This window comes from Brassica rapa, chromosome A10 (assembly GCF_000309985.2).
Source record: "Brassica rapa cultivar Chiifu-401-42 chromosome A10, CAAS_Brap_v3.01, whole genome shotgun sequence".
Classification (NCBI taxonomy): domain Eukaryota; kingdom Viridiplantae; phylum Streptophyta; class Magnoliopsida; order Brassicales; family Brassicaceae; genus Brassica; species Brassica rapa.
In genome coordinates, this window is record NC_024804.2 from 9,394,642 (window position 1) to 9,414,026 (window position 19,385).

General features: G+C 37.5%; 2 protein-coding genes across 2 annotated transcripts; both read left to right on the forward strand.

The window, feature by feature from the left end:
- Positions 1-3,202: 3,202 nt before the first annotated feature.
- On the forward strand, positions 3,203-6,378 carry LOC103844788 (RNA-binding KH domain-containing protein RCF3). Its single transcript, XM_018655450.2, has 9 exons — positions 3,203-3,417; positions 3,506-4,203; positions 4,275-4,724; positions 4,814-5,062; positions 5,149-5,364; positions 5,516-5,586; positions 5,694-5,802; positions 5,894-6,020; positions 6,100-6,378. The coding sequence occupies exons 2-9, from the start codon at positions 3,526-3,528 to the stop codon at positions 6,117-6,119; spliced, it is 1,920 nt and encodes a 639-aa protein (XP_018510966.1). The 5' UTR covers positions 3,203-3,417; positions 3,506-3,525; the 3' UTR covers positions 6,120-6,378.
- A 1,894-nt stretch (positions 6,379-8,272) lies between these two features.
- Positions 8,273-9,765, forward strand: LOC103844789 (50S ribosomal protein L9). The gene is made up of 5 exons (XM_009121600.3): positions 8,273-8,579; positions 8,671-8,805; positions 9,010-9,117; positions 9,194-9,298; positions 9,381-9,765. Exons 1-5 carry the CDS (start codon positions 8,430-8,432, stop codon positions 9,543-9,545), a joined length of 663 nt encoding a protein of 220 aa, XP_009119848.1. The 5' UTR covers positions 8,273-8,429; the 3' UTR covers positions 9,546-9,765.
- Positions 9,766-19,385: the final 9,620 nt, after the last annotated feature.

Consider the following 19,385-nt stretch of genomic DNA (forward strand, 5'->3'; position numbering starts at 1 on the left):
ATTCTATAAAATAAAAAAAAATCAAAAATTCTACATAAACTCTAAAAATCATGCTTATATATTTTAATCGTCAAAGATGTTAGTCATCCGTTAATTTATCAAAATGCATCATTTTGGATAAATTATATAAATGAAAAATTAATTTTTGGGAGATTCGAACTTTCACACTAGTGGACAAGTATAAACTAAATATTTAAATTAATAATAAATCATTTAACTTGTATTTTTTTTTTTTGAAACACAATCATTTAACTTGTATAATAATGATTTTTAAAGTTAAATTAAAAAAATAATAATTATAGATTTATTTGATAAAACTAAAACAATAAAAAAATTATAACATTTATTTGATTAAACAAAAACTGATATTTAAGTTAATGTTTACACAATGTATACAAGAAAGTTATTTTGGTCTAGCAATTAATATGTCCGTATTAGTCCACCAGTGTGAGAGTTTGAATCTCTCAAAAAGTTAATTTTTAATTTTACAGAAATTTATCCAAAATGACGTTGTTTTGATAAATTAATGGATGACTTACACCTTTGATGGTCAATATATATATATATATATATATACATAATTATGAGAGTTCATCTAGTATTTAAAAAAAAATATTTTACAGAATTTATCCCAAATGATGTAGTTTTAATAAATTAACGGTTGACTAATACTTGTTACACTCAATATATATATATATATATATATATATATAGTGAAACCATATATACTTGTTACACTTAATATTTTACAGAATTTATCTCATTTGCTTTTTGCGGATGATAGCCTCTTTTTTTGTAGAGCGCAAAAAGAAAAATGTCAAACTATTCTTAGGATTTTAAAGGAGTATGAGGCAGTTTCAGGACAGCTAATAAATTTTGAAAAGTCCTCAATTCAATTTGGACATAAGATTGAAGAATCCGTAAGACAGGAATTAAGGGATATTTTGGGCATTCAGAATCTTGGAGGGATGGGATCTTACCTTGGTCTTCCAGAAAACCTGGGGGGCTCAAAGATTCAAGTTTTTAGCTTTGTTCAGGATCGATTAAATAGTAAGGTCAATGGATGGACTTTCAGGTTCTTTACAAAAGGAGGAAAGGAAGTGATCATTAAATCAGTGATTACGGCATTACCAAATCATACGATGTCGTGCTATCGTTTACCTAAAGCAACCGTGAAAAAATTGACGAGTGTTGTATCACAATTCTGGTGGAGTCCAGGGGGAAGTACAAGAGGTATGCATTGGAAATCATGGGATAAAGTATGTATAGATAAGGATGAAGGAGGGTTGGGATTTAAGGATATCACAGATTTCAACACAGCAATGCTTGGTAAACAGTTATGGCGTCTAATAGAGAAGCCAAATACTTTATTCGCTCGAGTTTTTAAGGGTCGGTATTTCAGGAATGGGTCACCTCTGGAACCGATTCGTTCATATTCTCCGTCATATGGCTGGCGGAGTATCGTCTCTGTTAGATCTCTGGTAAGCAAATGACTAATCAAAAGGGTGGGATCAGGTTCTTCCATATCTATATGGAATGATCCATGGCTCCCAACCACTCGCCCGAGACCAGCTAACAAAAATCAACACAATTTATACCCGGACCTCACAGTGGAGTCTCTCATTGACTCCTCATCATGTACTTGGAACTCACAGGCAATTCGGTTTTTGGTGGATCCACAGGATGCAAAAATTATAGAAAGCATTCCTTTGAGCAGGACTCGGAGGGTAGATACTGATGGATGGCACTTCACCAAAAACGGGAAATACACGGTCAAGTCAGGATATCAGGTAGAACGGATCTATCCAGACAGAGAGAAACCACCTTTACTGATTGGTCCCACAGTGGATGTTCTGAAAGCCTTCTGCTGGAAAATACGGTGTCCACCAAAGTTAAAACATTTTCTTTGGCAATTGCTGACAGGATGTATAGCAGTGAAGAAGAATTTACAATCAAGGGGAATTCAAGGGGATATTTGTTGTGCAAGATGTGGAGCCCAGGAGGAATCGATAAACCATGTGTTTTTCGAATGTCCTCCAGCACTTCAGGTTTGGGCTCTTTCGAAGATTCCATCAAATCCATATATTTTTCCAACAGGTTCTCTTTTCACAAATATGGATCATTTATTCTGGAGAGTACTTCCACAGTTGGAAGATCATCAGTTTGCATGGATACTATGGTACATCTGGAAAGCTAGGAATAATAAAGTTTTCAGTAATTTGGATATGGATCCCATGGACACACTCAAATTAGCGGAAACAGAATCTACATTGTGGGCTGAGGCACAAATAGTGAACGAACAAAGGACAACACCACAGATAGGGAATATCATTTTGCCGTCAATTCCAGGAAGATGGTGTTTCACAGATGGGTCATGGAAAGAGGGGGATATGTATTCAGGACAAGGCTGGCTTAGTACCTTAGAAGGTTTTGATGGATTGTTGGGGGCGAGGAATGTTAGGGCCAGTCTTTCTCCTCTTCATGCGGAGATGGAAGCGCTCCTTTGGGCTATGGAATGTATGAGGAATTTACGTCAGTTTCAGGTTACGTTTGCAACAGACTGCTCTCAATTGGTGAAGATGGTTTCGGAACCTGAGGAGTGGCCAGCATTTGCAAATTATTTGGAAGATGTGAAGACCCTGAAAGAGATGTTCACCCGATCAGAGATCATCTATATACCAAAGACGCAAAATACAATGGCGGATAGACTAGCACGCAGTGTTAGACAGCAGCCGTCTTTTGTCGTTCACATGGATGCAGATCACCCAGTTTGGTTTACAGAGTCAGTTTGAGTCTGTAAAAGTTGATGACAAAAAAAAAAGTGAAACCACTATAAATTAATAATATTAGAAGTACACCAAAACTATAATTTTTTAATTAATTTATAGAGATATTAATTTATCGATATACTAATTGAACAAAAAACTCAATTTGAAACTATAAAATTATATTATTTTATAGAAATTTTTAGTATATATTAATTTATAAAGTACTAATTTAAAGAGGTTATCTTGTATATATATGATTTTGAAATTTCATGTAGTATTCGTTTAGTATGAATAACGCACTGCTATAAAGTTCAGGTTGAAATATACCGTTTTCCCAAATTAGTTCTAAGTTCTAACATTTTACCAAAAAAGTAAAGAAAAAATAAATAAACTAAGCATTCCCAAAGTCTCAAACACCTAAACGAGTACGTTTAGCATATAAGCCAAAAAGCCAAGACCGTAATGAGCGCACACCACTAACCTCGCACGGTCCCAACTTTAACAAGTCCCTTCGCGATTCTCAAGAACCCTCTCACGATAACTAATCTGAAAACCTATTTGCATTGCTCCGTCCCCAGACAAATTGACGGAAAGTTTCACTCCATTTTCCCGAGAAAAAGGAAAGAAAAGTTAATTAACTGCCGAACTTGTAGGTTCTCTTGACTTGAAATTTGGGGGCGAGATCGATATAATGACTAGTTGATTGGACTTTTGATTTTTTTTCTTTTTGCGATTAGCGACTGTGCGTGTGTGTGTAATGGAGAGATCTAGATCGAAGAGGAACTATCACTATGACCAAGACTATGACGGAGATTCCATCGGAAGGTCTAAACCTCGCTACAACAATAACTACCACAACTTTGGCGGCGGCGGCGGAAATAACAGATACCGCGGCGGCGGTAACGCACGGCCGTCGAAGTCTCACTCCGACACGATGGCGACGACCACTTACCGTGTCCTCTGCCACGACGCCAAAGCGGGAGGCGTTATCGGCAAATCCGGATCCATCATCAAGTCCATCCGACAGCACACCGGCGCGTGGATCAACGTCCACGAGCTTGTTCCCGGTGACGTCGAGCGTATCATCGAGATTTCCGATAACCGTCGGCGTGACCCCGACGGGAGAATGCCGGCGTTCTCTCCCGCTCAGGAGGCTTTGTTCAGTGTCCACGACCGCATTTTGGAGAGCGAAGCTCAGTACGGGTACGGCGTAGCTCCGCCGCCGGAGGATGAGGAGGATTACGGCGGTGTGAGGCCTGGAGGAGGGAAAGTGGTGACGAGGCTTGTGGTTTCCAAGGTTAATGTTGGTTGCTTGCTTGGTCGAGGTGGCAAGATTATCGAGCAGATGAGGATTGAAACCAAGACTCATATTAGGATTCTTCCTCGCGAGACTAACTTACCTCGTTGCGTCTCTCAGTCTGATGAGATTGTTCAGGTCTGAGTGTTGCTTCAAAACATTTATGAAATGGTGAATCTTGGTTATGAATGTGTGTTGCTTTCTTTCAGATTGTAGGTGAACCTGCTGCGGTGAGAAACGCTTTAGGTATTGTAGCGTCCCGTCTAAGAGAGAGTCAGCATCGTGATCGCACTCATTTCCAGGGGCGTGTACATTCACCAGAACGGCTACCAGCTGATGACTACATCCCACAGCAGAGAAGACAATCATCAGATAGGTTTAACCATGGCAATTTCAGGAATAACAGTTTCAGCTCACGCCAATCTAACTACGCAGATGAAGCTCCAGCAGCAGCTTCTGGTGGTGAGAATGTGCAGCAGCCTTTCTACACTGAAGAGCTCGTGTTCAAGATTCTATGCCCTGTTGATAAGATTGTTAATGTTGTTGGAGAATCACAAGGAATAGTAGATTTGCTTCAGAACGATGTGGGGGTGGACATGAGTGTATCTGACCCTGTTGCTGGATCTGATGAACAGATAATTACCATTTCTTCAGAAGAGGTACCCTTTAACATCCTTAGATCTTCTGCAGCAGTATCTGTTACATATCAACTGTGAACTTGAACTTCTGGGTTCTTTACTTTGAATAGGCCCCTGATGACCCGCTTTTCCCTGCTCAAGAAGCTTTGTTGCACATTCAAACTCAGATCGTAGACCTAATTCCTGATAAAGACAACCATATAACAACGAAATTGCTCGTCTCATCTAGAGACTCAGGATGTTTGGAAGGGAAAGCAGGATCAGTATCTGAGATATCACGATTAACTGGAGCAAGCGTACAGATTCTAGCTAGGGACGAAATGCCCCAGTGTGTTTCCATCAATGATGTTGTTGTACAGGTTTTTTTTGTCTAATTTCGAGGACTTGTGCATATAATATTATAAAGTACTTTTGGTCTTAGAAGAGAATTTTCATGCGTATGTAGATTGCTGGCGAGATCAAAGCAGCTCGGGATGCACTTGTTGAATTAACCTTACGATTGAGGAGTCATATGTGCAAGGAGCTCTCTCAGAAGGAGACACCACCGGGTTCCACTTCCACAACTGGCCCTCTTGAAGGTGTTGCAGGAGTAATGGAGGTAGCTTCATCGAATAACACAACTCAATCCCGTGAAGGACTCGCAATCGCGCCGCAATATAAGGTTTTTGTCTCATCAACAATCTTGTCAATACAAATGCGTTCAAAATCAGTTAGGGTCCCACGTATTGACAGCTAGCTAAACGTAATCTGAAGGTAGCTAAATGGTTTAATGTTCTTGTATTTAAATATACTTTTGTCCTGAGTTTTGCTAGGAAGGTGGTGGATCAGTTGCAAAGGCGGGTGAAAGTGAACACCGGGATGAGGTTCCTGTCACGGCAAGCAGGTAGAGAGACTCCCAAACTTAGAATTATTATTTCCTATCTGAAACCATATACAAAAAAATATATGTGAACTATTTGTTTCACACATCTCCTTTCTGTTGTTATTTAGAATGTCGGTGGCACTTGTTACTAGGAGCACTCTTGAAATTGTCTTACCAGACGAGGTTATTCCTAAGCTTGTTACGAAATCAAGAAACAAGCTTGCACAAGTCAGTGAGGTGAAACTCTCTATTAACTGGAACTAGATTGGTTTGCAAAATCATGTCTTGAAAATCTAATCTTCTTTCACTCTTTACCATTTGATCACAGTGGTCTGGAGCTACTGTAACATTAGTTGAAGACCGACCGGAAGAAACACAGAATGTCATTCGTATTTCGGGTACGCCAGAGCAGGCAGAGAGAGCACAGAGCTTGCTTCAAGGCTTCGTCTTGAGCAGTAAGTTTGTCCGTCTCTTTTCAAACTGAATACTGCCAAGTATCATATAGGACTGATCTTTCCTTTTTCTTTGTTTCAGTACAAGACGATGGACCCTGAACTTTTAGACATGTGCATTGGTTAACGGAGGGAAGGATTCAATCAAGAAACTGCGAAATGGAGTTTGTATGAATTGTTGAGTATTAGGATTTAAGTAACGGGTAGAGGTTTAGAGGAACATTTTGAAGTTGACGCTTTGGTTTTTATGTTGTCTATTAGTCGTTTCCTTGCCCTTTCTATAACCTATAAAAGTCATATAGTTTAATCCCTCCATCCAAAGTACTCTTAAAATCTCAAAAGACCTTTTTCCACATGTTCACGCATACTTGTGCACTGATAGAATAAGAGTTAATTGTCGCATAAACAAAATTTATCCATAGCATCCATTAGGCCTGGGAAACATTTACCGGAACATAGAAACCAAACTGTGCCAAACTGAATTTCTTAAATATCTGAACGGCATGCTAGCTGCAAAAACGAAGCTCGAATAGTGCTTATATAATTCAGCAATCCTCGATAAACATTCCAATATTTAGTCAACATTAGTCTTTGCTAAATAACTGTTTATTTCGACGGAAACTTAACAACATGATTTTCAAAGTATATGAAAAAAAAACACAAATATAATGGTCAATAAAATACTAAACTTATACATTTTTACCAAAAAACACAAACACTTCAATAATCCAAAGTATATATATATATACTTATATTAACCATGCCAAATTAAATATAAATTTAGTCAACATTAAATTCCTAATTTAGCTTCGGAATCTTTTGTGTTATTTTAAAATGCATCATAGAAAATACAAAATAAGAGACTAAAACAAAATGATATTCACATGCCAATCATTTGTTCTTTCTCTAGTCTTAGTTTTTATCAGTGTTCTAAAACGCGCTAGGCGTTCATTACGCGTTAGATGATTGTATAGTGTCTAGCCGTATAGGCGGATGTCTAAACGGGGTATATGCAGATATATACTTTTACACGAAATATAAGTATAAGATTAATATATATACATTATTTAAAAAAAAAACTGAACATAAATCTATTTTAAATCCACTTTTAGGTATAAGTATATACTTTAACATATATAAATAGTTTTAACTTATAAAAATTAAAGTCATTTTAAATATATAAATATGATAAATTTAAAATGATTTTGCAATATTATACTAATATCTACAATTATATAAATACATAAAATAAGTAAAAGTAATATAAATAATAACATTAATAAAATATAATAATAATATTAATAGTTTATTTTTGAATATTAATGCTTAAAACCCGTCTAGGCGTCCACATAGACCGTATAATGTCCGTCTAAACGCTATTATTCGTCCGGATTATATAAATCCACATAAAACATTGTATAATATAAAAACAGTACGGTTGGCTACCGTATTTTAGCTGCCTAGACGGGCGCCTAGACCGTATTTTAGAACACTGGTTTTTATTATTCAAATATCCTTTCTAAATCTGTTAAGACTTGTCTTTAAATTTAATAGAGGTGATTAGTTGTGGTTGTAGATGCTTTAGAAAACAAAAATTTTGTTCATAGTCATATATGTCAATCGATCAAGTTTATTTTCTTTAAAAAACTTACAGCAAAAAAAATCTATAGAAAAATTAAAAATAGATGTATAAAGCTTTATTTCTAGAACAAAAGATTAGTGTTTAGAAAGCCACAATAATGAAAGCTACATCAAATAAATCTACAAATTAAATTTTACAGCAAAAAATATAAAGTTACAGCTTTTAACAATAATCATCCCCAATATTTAGAGTTTAGAATTTATATTTAAGGTTTATGGCTTTTGTTAATATTAGTTTATTTTAAAAATGATTTATAATAATTTTATTATTTCTGAAGTGCAATTTCTTTTGTATTTTTTGTAGTTATGTGTTATCAATGAAATTTATTCTATTTTTATTTGTTTGTAAACATAGAAAAATAAACTTTCCATATAAAACAAAAGTTAAGTGACGTCTGGGCAAAAGAACGATTAGCTATTGTTAGGAATTACATTGGGTATTATTAATAAACCAGCAAGGAGTTTTATTGAAACCCCTGGAACTTGCACGCCTTGTCGTTTAAAACAAACGTAAACGCTTGTCACGGGATAGGGGCTAGAGTTGCAAATCCATAATCTTCAAGGGTGAAAAAACAATTACTTCTTAAGTAAGTTTTAATTTACAAAAAGATCCTTATGCTAAAACCTCGCCTGCGGTTCCCCCTTCCCTTCTATTTCGTGAAAAGGAGGCGTTGAATCGTATCGAACACCGCCGTCGCCGCCGCCTCACTGGTGATTCTCCCGTAACTAACTTCCGCATCCCTCTCGTACCTCGTCGCAGAGAATCTCAAAATGGCACATGTCGCGCAAAGCCGAAACGTGATCCGGCATGTAGTATCGAGAGGAAAAGCTTTCCACAAATCGGAAAACGCGATCCATCACCCTCTCCTTTTCGCCTGTCAAGGAGTTCGTTACAGAAAATTGGAAGTGATTCTCACCACGGTGGGTTCGGTTCGCTGATTGAATGCACTTCTCTTCTTTTCGTTGGATTTGAATCGAATCAAGCATTGGTGATATGTTTTTGATTTGATAGGGCATAGAGAAGCTTGGGAAAGGGGGTGAGACGGTGAAGGTAGCTCCTGGTTACTTCAGGAATCACCTTATGCCTAAGCTCCTTGCTGTCCCCAACATTGACAAGTATGCTCATCTCATCCGTGAGCAGCGCAAGGTTTACTTTTACCTCAGCTTAACTTTGCAAGCTTGATTTAGTCTATATGGTGTCTGATGCTAGTTGTTATCTGATTTGTTACTTATGTTTCTTTGATGCTTTTGACATGCTTTGATAGTGTTTATGGTACTAAGATTATCTTGGTGCAAGTGGTTAGATGCTTCGCCTTTAGTTATTTGATTTCTTGATGCGAATCTTGTTCAGATGCGTAATTTTGAAGAAAAGGAAGAGGTTAAAGTGGTTCATAAAACTTCTGAAGTTCAGACCAAGGAGTTTGAAAAGGCCGCTAAGCGCCTTGCCAATGCCAACTTGGTAATTGTTTTTACCTTAACAGGCTCTCAGTCTTCAACTTTTCTCTTGTGTGAGATCCATTTGTTTTGATCAACAGGTACTGAGGAAGTTAATTGACAAGGAAAAGTTCAAAAACCGTTCCTCAAAGGAGGATAAACCGGATGTACAAACACCTGTGACAAAGGAAGAGATAGTCTCTGAGGTAAACTCTTCCTTCCTTCTTACATTTTTAAACTGTGTGACATGTAGACTTTTGTAAGTCGTTCTTATCATCATTTTTAAAGGTGGCGAGGCAGCTCTGTGTGAAGATTGATCCGGACAATGTGGTTCTTACGGAGCCATTGACAACTTTTGGCGAGTATGAGGTTCCTTTGAAATTCCCAAAGACTATTCCTTTGCCACCAGGAACTGTTCAGTGGATTCTCAAACTCAAAGTCCGTGGCCATTAATAATCTTCTTCTGCCTTTAGAAACTCTTCTCTCATAATTTTTCTACTTCCGTCTGTTTCATGAAATTGCAGAAAAGCATTGTAGTTTGATGATACCAAATCAGTTGCATTTTCTTTCATTCCCTTGTCTTTTTTTACTTGATGTAAACCGGGTATAATCCGGTTTACAGTTTAAACCATGATTTGAAGGGACATTAATAAGTTTGGTTTTGTGAAATTAATTGGACGGCCACAAATGCGAATGTGACTATTTAGCATTTTTTTAGAAACTTTTGGCCTATTTTGTAAGATTCTATTATTTTGGGCCATCTTAGGATTATTGAGATAGACAACGTATTTACGTTTAATAGAGATTTTTAAGGTGTGGTTCTTAACAGAATATAAAAATTCGTCTTTTAACTAAAAAACTAAAAACTGATTCTTAAATAAGATATTTAAGAATCAATTCTTAGTCATTTTAGTTAAAAATTAAGAGACAGGTTTTTATATTACGCTAAGAACTTCATTAAGAATCCCCATTAAACATGTTACAATCTTTAAACGACGTTCTATCTCTGCCTTGCCTTTGAAGTTGAACTTTCTTTTTGTGAAAATTTAGTCTTTTAATTTTCAGGGTTCATATATATTATTATGCTTCTAGATAGGTCACCATATTTCCCAAGATTCGTACAATTTCATCTTTCTTTTTCGATGTGTGATGCAAAATGAATTATTTTAACCATATTTACGTACATTATTATATACCAAAATCAGAATGTCACAGATTTATATACTGTTTGATTTATTACACTAATGAAACGTACATTAGAGATGTCAAATGGAATAACCATATATTCAAATAGTCTCTCGTATTACAAAAATAGACTTACATTCATCTCAAGGATTAATAAGAATCTATGATATCCAATTTTCACGTCCAATTTGAAACAGATGGAAGTCGTCCCTTACAATTTTCACATTGTAACGTCTAGTGTCTCGTATTACAATTTTCACGTCCAATTTCAAGGTGTGTTGGTCTCAGTCTACATTGTCCAAGAGGGGGGCAAATATGGCCCAATAGTTTTTCAAAATATCATGTAAACCTTTAAACACTTTAGTAATGCCCCTTTGTTTGGATTAATTATATGTCCCATGGACTTGGTCTAACAAGACATCCACTCGTGGGGTTGAAGAACGATAGTGAGTTGCGAGTTTGTTGATAATTCTTCCATCGACATACATGTCCTATAAGTCTTATTTCTTGTGGATGAGTAAAGCAGGGACTGCACATGGACTTACTTTTCCATGGAGAAATTTCATAGAAACAATATTTTGAACTTATTTGCGCAATTTTTCAAATTTAGCTTACAGTCAGGTCGGCCTTGAGATATCAGGGATACTATTCAAAACAAAAATATTTACAACTAAATTCATATTTTATAAATTTTATAAACTAAAATTATATTTTCAAAGTTATTTCTTTTATAATTTAAATTTTATTACAATATTATGATAGAAAATTCATCTTTTATAGTATTTCTATAAACAAAAATATTTTTCATCAACTATACGTATTTTTACATTCAACATTTGTATAATCATAAATAAAAAGTATATGTAAACATCTAGCAATTTTTAAAAAAAGTTGGGATCCCATTCAAATGTTTCAGTCCACTCCCCATATACATGGTTCTGCAATCGGGTTAGGTAATCATGGTTACTAAATGTGATATCAAATAATTGAACTGGATTTTCCATATTAATTTTTAAACGTAAAACTATTTCTAGATAGGTAATAAGGTATTTGATCAAAAAAAAGATAGGTAATCAAGGTATTATTAATTTAAAATAACGGTTTAAGAAGTTTTCTAATAGTTTAGCCATTTAGAAAAGGGGAATGGAATGGGTTGAAAAACTTGGGAAGAGATACTGAAAATACAGTCTTAATTAAAATAAAATAGAACCAGACCGACCCAAACCTAATTTATAAACAAAAACAACCAAACCGAAAATAAAATGCAGTTCTATTTTTTAATTCAAGAAATCATGAGCCGAAGCTTGTAATCTCTTTGGGTCATAAACAATAGTTGGCTGTTAGATCTCTTCTATGTAGCTCTGAGTATTGAACCTGGCATATCTACCCTTATGGTCAAAGGCTTTACCAGTAAAGAAGATATCATCTTTAGATAAGTCATGTATATTTGAAAACTATTTTAAAAGAATTTTTTTTTAGCAATTTAACCTGTTCCCAGGTTTGGATATGTTAAACAACCCTTCAGTTTGAGAAAATGCATCTCAATCATTTACCACATAGTCCATAATATAGTTCTCATCACTGTATAAATTTTGTGATCCGTATATACTTCTGTATAAATTATCTAAATTATGTCGCTTTGAGTTTTTTTAATATTGTATAAGTGGATAGAGCGATTTTATAGTCAAAATTATTTTATTTTGTAGTTGGAACTTGGAAGAATGTATGCCAATTAATATTTTTCAAAAACAAAATTCCGTAATCAAATGGCATTTATATTGCCATGTTTTTCTGCATACTGACACTAAGGTAGGGTATTCCCAAATGGCCATCCAAAATAATTTTCGTTTTGTCAAAGGCATTTGAATGTCGAGGTTGATTTTCTTAATGGAAAATAACCACGAAAAGTTATAGAAATTAATTAAAATATGCTTGCCATAGCTGGCCAAGATTGATGGGAGTGCCAGGGTATTTTTCTTCTTGGTAGACTAAGCTAGCTTTAACAAGTATTTTCACAGCGACACAGGTTCTCAAATTCCATATATTGAGAAAAGTTAAATTAAAACCGATAACAAACCTGTGTGAGCATACATATCTCAAAGTTGTCAACTCAAACACTCTTCTGAAGAAGCTCAAAACATTGAACAAAATTTGGGAAAAGACACTTCTTCTTGATGCACTGGAAAGGCTTATAGAAGGTGAAGAGGTCCAACGTCGTTATTATGGGATTAATTAAAAATAAATCTGTGATTAGACTTTTCGTTAATTAATGTTGAAACATTCTTTATGGCTTACTGAAACGTGTTTTAGCATTATCTAACTATTATGCTCTGGCCATTAGAAAGTATTTGGAATTTTGGTCATAGTCATACGCTCTTAGTTGTATGGAAAGAGTTGAATTTTGAAAGGATTGAACAAAAGTAACAGTATATGAGTATAACTTCTCACTTCAATATATAACTTATGTTCTTTTAACCGATAATCAACAAAGTGGTGATCTTAATTTTATGGTTTTCATTCTTTAATTTAAAACTCAATTAATTTTCTCCTTTCGTGTACATGAATACACTCGAAATCTCTCTTCTGACCCATTTCATGCATATTTTATGTAATAAAAATAAGGGAAATTAGGGGCTATGAACATGAAAAAAAGGTAATCTACCCTTTGACGCTTTTACCTAACGGATGTATACACACCGTTAATAATACATAATAATACTATACTATCCTTCTCCTTTAACCGGCTAACCTGCTGCAAAATAAATGAAAAAAAAATATTACTTTTACCCTTCCAAAGTAAATCGTGTCTCTCCTTCTTCCACACAACTTCTCTTTCTCTTTTTTCTCGACGGTTGTTTCTGGAAATCTGAAAGTCCCGGCCGCCTATCTCCTCCTAAGTCTCGCATCTACCTCTGATTGCAATCAGTTTTTACTCCCGTCGTCTTCCCTTCTACTCGGTTCCGGCTTTAACGGCATCGGTGGTTCTGTTTTCTGCGCGTTTTCGGCGGAGGAGAGTACCACAGCGGACATCTCCAACTACACAGAACAGCGGTTTCTTCGAATCTGTCACAACACAGTAAGTAATTTCCCTCTCTGTTTCCTGTACGTTTCTGTTATTTTATTTCCGATCATCGCAAAATTAGGGTTTTTAATTCTTAAGTCTCTATCATCGTTCCTGTTGAAACCCATGGTTCCGGTAACGGAATTCGGTCTTCAAAGATCGGACTTTGTCAAACTGATTTAGGGTTCGAGTTTTCCCGGGTTGTGTGAGGGTTTCTCAAATTTGAATTGTTTCACATATTATGCAAACTATGTGGAGTAGTAATTTATTTCCAATAGGTGTAGAATATTATGGCTAAGAGTTGGCCTACAATTACACATAGTATGAAATTTCAGATTAGATTCTATCTAGAATGAAATAGTATTCTTATATCATTCAACTATTTCATGCATGATAGTATGATTTTCCGTTCATGTTTGCTTTGTTTCACTTCGTGTTTGGGTGTGGTTCAGTGTGGCGTTGTTAAATTATGTTATGCTTGATTTGGGGTTTATATCTCTGTGCTCCATAGTGCATGGTCTAGGAATATGAATTATTTTGTGGACTTGAGTATGCAACACATATATATGTTACGTTATCTGTATATTTTATTTGTAAGTGCTATAGTGAGTGAAATAGTTAATGTTTCATACTATTCCATTTCACATTGAAAAGTACTTTCACATGCTATGCTTTTCCATTCCGTTGCCTGTTCTTCTTCTGTATAACTCATTAGACATTTCTATATTGCATATGACCCTGTGAACTCATATATATGTTACCTCATCTATTTATTTCATTGGGATGTGTCATACTGAGTAGTAATTTATACGGTTCATAATATTCCATTTCATATGGATAAGTACTTTCACATGACATGATTTTCCATTCGGTTGTCGTATCTTATTCTGTTTAATTCATTAGTCATTTCTATATTGCATATGCCACTATGAACCATCTTCACTCTTTGACTCTCTTCATTTTTATTCTTCAGGTTTGGTATGAACGAGTTAGAGCTTCCAAGTAGATTGTTTGAGACAGGGTATGAACCGACCGGCAAGAAAAGGGTTAACAACTACTTCAATCTCCGCTGGATTGAAGTAATAAAGAGTGCATTAGAGGATGAGGATCTCACGATGTTGAATGCGTCACAGTTTGGCCAGGTACTGAAGATGGGGTCCCATACCTTCTCGGTTATGTTTCTTCACTACCTTCTTTCACGACAGTTGATCACTGAGAAGGACTTCGAACTGTGGTGGCTTTTCGTGGGGAAACCAATTCGTTATTCTATTCAAGACTTCGCACTCGTAACTGGCCTCAATTGTGGCCAAATAGTGGACGCTCACCATCAGGCGAAGGGTAAAGGTGCGCGTGGTAAGGGAACCGGAAAATCCACATCATCGAGTGCTTCTCAAACAACATGGGATGTTCTGTTTGGAAAGGAGGATAAGCCCACCACCAGCTGGATAATTGACCGCCTTGTGAAGGGAAAGAAATACAAGGATCCGTTAACTCGTCTCCGCTTGGCCTTATTGGTGCTGGTCGAAGGTATTTTGTGCCCCACATGTGGCACAACGAACATCAGACCTGAGGTTGTGCGGAAGCTGGATAATCTGGATGAGTTCCTAAACTATCCATGGGGGCGTGAGTCATTTCTCCTCACTGTGCGCAGTACAAAATCTCGTCGTCCCAGTCATTATGTGTTACATGACACAATGGCCATCCAAAGTTTCTCGCATGCCATGGTTCTTGTTACAGTTGCTGCTTGTCCCTCGATACTACTTAAGCCCGGAGCAGTTACCCCCTGGATGATGAGTCTAAAAGCAGTGAAGATATTGTTAACGAGTTGCTTGATAGGAAGTTCAGCGTGAACGTCGTCTCAGCCAAAGTTGTCGACCAAAAGGCCCAGGTAACATTTTCTAAGTGATCTCGACATTTTCTAGGAAGATATTGTTAACGACTCATTTGTTTTTCTCAAGGGATTTGTTGTTCTATATTGGGAAATATTTAGTGTAGTAATTTTGCAGAAGATTTATGGAATATCATTGCGTATTTGAGCTCTCTTTATGACATAGTATGATTTCCAAAATTGGTTTCCACTCCGAACGGCATAGTATGCATATAGTATTCCATTCACATACCCATGTATGACAGTACCAACTACTATTATGTGTTGATTTGATGCAATTTTTGGTCCGCTCTGATTCCATCTGATCTTTTTATTCTCTGTTATGCTTGAAGTTCGGTTTCATTGACAAGTTTTGAATTTTTTCAGGCTTTTGTGCGATCTCTTATTAGATCAGACGAAGCTGGTGAGGAGTTGTATCGTGGATTGGGAGACAACGAAGACGAAGCTGTTGATCACCTGGTTGCATTAGCTCGTGATGACTACCCATTTGAACACAACACATGGGCAGGTGGTGTGAAAGCAGATGATGTGAAGGCGAATAAGGGCCATGCTCTCCCAAGTGAGTCGAGTGACGAGGAGGAACTTGAAGAAACTGATAGAGAATATAGGCAGCAAGGAGGTGGTGACGATGTCGTCCACTCTGGAGAAGGAAGATGCCAACCAAGTATGAGGGAGGGTGAGGCGCCTATTGGTGGTCGGCCTACTTCCGCTGGTGTTGGAGATTTGGTTAGACAAGCGGCTGAGGCGTTTGAAGCACAACTGTTACCTATGTTTGAGGGCTACATGGTCAGTATGAAAGACCACATTTCCAAAGAACTGAGCAAGCTGATGACCGAAGTAGCTTCCGCCAATTCTTCTATTGATGCGGTGGAAACTTTTGTTAAGACTGAGTTGGCCACTCTGCGCAATGGAACCGCCGGAGTTGCCATGTACGGTGGAGACCTGTTTAGTGGGTACAGCCCTGCGATGCGGTCACCCTCCCATGGACCTTCTTCTCCCTCCCGCCAGAGAAATAAGGGTACTGCTGAGACTAGAGTTGATGCAGAAGATTCGCCACAAATTGATGAACTTGATGGGAATGCAGCTATTGGGAAGGTAATTTATGACCATACTTGTAACAATTTACTATACTATATTACTTACACCTTATTACTATGTCATGCCGCAATTATTCCACACACAACTTACTTGGTTGCCACATGGCGTTATCCTGCCTGCAGAAGTCATGCCCATCTGAGACGGCACCTGGTGATCCTAAAAGTGACCGTCCTGAGTCATTGATTGAGGTAATGTTAAAGTAACAAAATTTGCATCTCCATAATTTATGACTTATTCTGATTTGCAAAAAAACTTAGCTTGTATAATGTCGCTTATCTTCTTTCTCTTGATGTCTAATGTAGGAGACTGTTACTGGTGCTATGCCCACATCATCCTCCGGAGTGGATGCCTTCCTCGATGTTAGTGAGGTACGTCTATAACCAGATGAACTTTTTAATATTTATCTACACTTATGTTATTGCAGTTCCATTTTATATTTGTATTTCCCTTTTAAGGAATGTATTTTGTTCACTGTACAGCCATCTTCGTGCATTCCATCTAGTGATGGAGGCAATGCGGTGGTTAGTGCATCAGCGGAAGCCAGAACGACCTTTCTCCAACCGCCTGTTTCTTCTTTGGTTACTTCGGAGGTTAGCTTTACCAATTCGGGTTTTCCTAGTTCAGTCATTGTTTATTCTCACTAATTTTAGACTCATATTTATTGGAACATACTTTCACCAGACATACAATCCTCAGGCACCGTCTACTCTTCTGTCATCACCGTTCTCAGCACCTCTGTCTGACACACCACCCCCTGCATCATCAGCTGTTGTTGAGGTAATAGTATACCAGTGTAAATACATTTAATTTTGCCTTTCCCATTTCAGACTCTTTCCATTCACATAGTTATTTATTTCAAGAATGTATATTCTATTTATGTTAATTACTATTCCATGGCGTCTAGTTGATGCTCCATTTATCTTACTTTCCATTCCGTTCACAGTCTCTTCATTCCATTTCATGTGCACTAGTATTTACCTTTGTACTGCAACTAACTGCTTCTCCCACTTGCTCTCATCTACTCACTGCCCCAGGTTCCATCAGATGTATCACACACAAACACAGAAGCAGCTCTCGGCTCCACTGTCGACGCCATCCCTACCGAATTGCATGTCTTCCCATCCAGCATTCATGAGGTGATGGCATTTAACTATTCCACTCAAATTAACTACGTGCTCTAACTTGTCTCATTTGGTCACTACCACATGTTCAGACGGATGTATCAGACACAGTTAGGGGACCATCTGCTGCTTCCATTGTGGAATCAGTACCTACTCAATCACCTACTATTGAACCCAAGCTCCATGATGTAGAGGTAAACTGAAATATTACATTCTACTTTCCACCTTATAGTTCTAAGGTATGTACACTGTAGGATGATGTCGGAGGGTCGGTAGCGACCGAAGAGGATGAAGTCCTCACTAAAAAGACACCATCACAGCCAAGAAAGGTCTACCTGTCCTTATTCTATAATTTATTCCAAATCCTTATTCTATAATTTATTCCAAGTACGTATATAGTGGCTAACATACCTAATACTTTACTAGGCTGGTCGTGCGGTGAAGCTCACAACCGTTGTACCATCTCAGGCCTGCACACGGTATAGCAAACGGGAGCGTCGCAATCCAGACAGATACACGCCGTCTGAAGGACCCGATAAGCAAGAACTTGGCAAACGTGCTCGTCGTGGTGCAAAGGAGAAGGAGAATGTGGTTGCATCCGTTGCTGAGCCAAGTATTCCAATTAAGGAAACAACTTCTCTCATCGGGGGTTTTACACCATTCCTCCCACCTAATCCTGTTAAGCGAGCTACATTCCTCGAGGCTATGAAGGATGCCAAGTAAGTTGTGCATAGTCCCTCTTTCATATTTTACTTTGCTTTTTTCCAACCAAACTACCTTGCGTTAAATCTTTAAGTTTACTGCAGTGTTTGTCTCAATGTTCAGGACATAATCCGCTGCCAAAGATTCTGCTTTCGACGTTCACACCCTAATGCCTCTTTTTGACTCCAGCCGGGTTGCTTCTGAGAAGGTCTTCACTTACCGTTTACTATATGTTTACTTTGCCAATGTAAAATAAACTTCTAACGTTATCTATAATATGTATTCTGATAGGCAATCGATTGTGTGGTCACCTTCATACGCAAGCGCAGGGATGGTCTGCCACGATCTAGATTTGATTTCATCGAGGCTTCTTTTTTTTCTGACCTCCTGACTAACTTCGGGGAGTTTAAAGCTTGTTCAGCAAAGGAGGCTTTCTCATTCTCTCCGTCTTTGAAGAAACAATTTACCGACCGTCCGCAGTGGTTCACGCAAGTTGATATTCTCCACATACCAGTGCTAATAAACAAAAGGCAGTGGGTTGGCGTTATTGTCGACTTGAATATGTGGGCCATGTATGTTGTTGAAGCCAACCCCGGTTGTCCATCTGAGTTTGAACTCACTTCAGTACTAACAGCAGCGTCTATTCTGTTTCCGCACCTGATCGGTCGGTATTGTATGACCAACCATGCGCAAAAACGCAATTTCGAGCCCATGACTTTTTCCAGGTTGGATATGCCTTGTGTTGTAGAGCACCCAGGTTAGTTTCCAGGTTTCAGTTTCATGTCCTATTATTTATCAGTTTTCTAAGGTACTAATGTTGTTGTATTGAGTAGGTTGTTCGGCGGTGGTGGCGCTTATGTTATTAGAGCTGCACGCCGTAGGCAAGGATGTGACTGTTCTGAAATTTACTGAAGAACAAGTACGGACAGCTGGAGAGAATTATGCCGTCGATGCACTGCACCTGTGTCAGGCCGTGCCAATTCCTTATACTCAGTAGAGGCTACCATCTGTTTTTTATGTGTCATGTTTTCTGCTACTACTTTTCCTTCTCCGTTAAGCAACATTGATCTGTTTACTTCCTTGACGGCTTTCTTGTGTGTTTCTATACTTTACTCTACCGCGTTATGACTGTTTATTTCTCCTTCATGCGTTGTTTGACTAGAATCTGGTTACGGTTTAACAATTACTATTCCATCTATTCTGATGCGATTCTATCTAGTTTGCTTTTGTACCTGCAC